At 36.5% G+C, this 1868-nt stretch overlaps 1 protein-coding gene across 1 annotated transcript; it reads right to left on the bottom strand.

Moving 5' to 3' along the window:
* Positions 1 to 542: 542 nt before the first annotated feature.
* Positions 543 to 1661, bottom strand: LOC109592066 (uncharacterized). Its single transcript, XM_020007633.1, has 4 exons — positions 1542 to 1661; positions 1248 to 1308; positions 1041 to 1085; positions 543 to 987 (listed from the first exon to the last, which is right to left on the bottom strand). Exons 1-4 carry the CDS (start codon positions 1628 to 1630, stop codon positions 841 to 843), a joined length of 342 nt encoding a protein of 113 aa, XP_019863192.1. The 5' UTR covers positions 1631 to 1661; the 3' UTR covers positions 543 to 840.
* Positions 1662 to 1868: the final 207 nt, after the last annotated feature.

Raw genomic sequence — 1868 nt, 5'->3', positions numbered from 1 at the left:
GTCATTCACTCAGTGCGATGGTGATAAAATCGTGGACTATCAACAGATGGTGAATTTTATCGAAGTAAGTAATATACATGTATATGCCCACAAGTTTAATGCAGTGACATTAAAGTACATAATAACATTAGCCTCCTCCCAATAGCATTAATATATCTATAGTAATAGTCTAAGTAGATTATAGATCTATTTAGCTTATTCATGCCTTGAGCTTTAATGATATTCATATACCCAATAGGGACTGGTTTAATCTGATAGTCTATGACACTGATGTACAATGTACTACATCTATCAATCAAACAAAAGGTGCTGCCTTTATAAATGCTATTAAAGATACTTAAATTGTTTTATTACCATGCAAGAGCTATTGGTAAAACAAAAGCAATCATTTTGTACTCTAAAATCAACATTACTCATCCTTTGCTGGTGTACATGTATACCATAAACTCCCACCTGACAAAAAATGTAACATTAGATTAGTCATTGTAAGAAAATACAACTCACTGAGCTAAGTCCACTTTGCATAGAGAGCTACTACAGACTAGGTTATACAGATGTGATAATGAAAAAGAATAACCAGATTAGCTGTTGTTACAGGTACACGTACATATAAGTAGGTGTACTATATTAAATTAGTCCCCACACTCAGTGGCAGGACTTCAAAGACATTACTATGCCAACCAACACATATAGCAAGAAAGGCTTACATACATGCATATAGACTAATAATAATAATAATAATAGATTACATTTATTTGTTATACTGAAAGTCAAGGAACAAGTTAACAGAAAATAATGAAGAGAAGGAGGGGAGGAGGAGGAGGAGGGTATCATTTTATTTCATTTCCTTCTGGATCTTGTTGATGATACCAGTGGTGTCACTAAAGTAACGTCGCCTTCTTTTCGGACAAGCTGTTCTTTAAATTTAGAAACCGAATCTTCAAATACTTGATTAGCTTTGGACTGAGCCTTCTTAGATAAATGTGGCTGAGAAAGAGAAGAGAGAGAGAGAAATGAAGATAATAGAAGATAAGGTTTACCATTAATCCTTTTAAGAATTCATCAATAGCTCCACTTAACATGCCCTAAAAAGAGAAACAGTATACAATTGTAAATTCTAATGTGTATATATATGCATGTAATATACACAATGCTATACTATAATTTTAAAGAAGTCTTCCAGCATTAATACCCTCCAACTCTGCCATCCTTTCTCTTGCTTTAGTTACATGTACATGTATATGTACCTCAACTACTTTATCTTCATCCACTGGTGAGCCTGTCTTTGATACCATTGAGAGTTTTACTCTATTGATAAAGGAAATGAAAATGTGAACACACTGTACACTGCATGAAAGTAGCTCCCTTCCTTCCTCACTTCTCCTTCCCTCCCTCTCTCCCTCCCTCCCCCCTCTCTCCCTCCCTCCCACCTCTCTCTCTCTCCCTCCCTCCCTCCCACCTCTCTCCCTCCCTCCCTCCCCCCTCCCCTTCCTCCCTCCCTCCCTTCCCCATCTCTCCTTCCCTCCCCCTCTCTCTATTACTCTTCTAATTGCTTTGGTTTTCTCTTGGCAGTAGTTGAGGCAGGAACAGTTCTGTTTGGTAATAAAAACAAGAACAATAAAAATTTCATGAGTAAATCACAACAGGGATACTTTATATCAGTTATGTTATTGTATAGACGTTGCTGACTATTAAAAAAACATGTACATGCATCCCATAAAGTTAAAGGATGACCCCAGTACAATAACTCTCAAGACCACAAGAATTTAAAGTCATCATTTCAGTACCACATGTATTGTTAATGTATAGTGCATGTACATGTAAAGCTCAACATAGACTATGCATGCAACACAGTATTATACAGGAGT

The sequence above is a fragment of the Amphimedon queenslandica genome, unplaced genomic scaffold (genome assembly GCF_000090795.2).
Source record: "Amphimedon queenslandica unplaced genomic scaffold, v1.1 AMPQUscaffold_6405_Cont21636, whole genome shotgun sequence".
NCBI lineage: Eukaryota > Metazoa > Porifera > Demospongiae > Haplosclerida > Niphatidae > Amphimedon > Amphimedon queenslandica.
The sequence above is the reverse complement of the archived record's forward strand: the minus strand, read 5'-3'. Positions and strand labels throughout refer to the sequence as shown.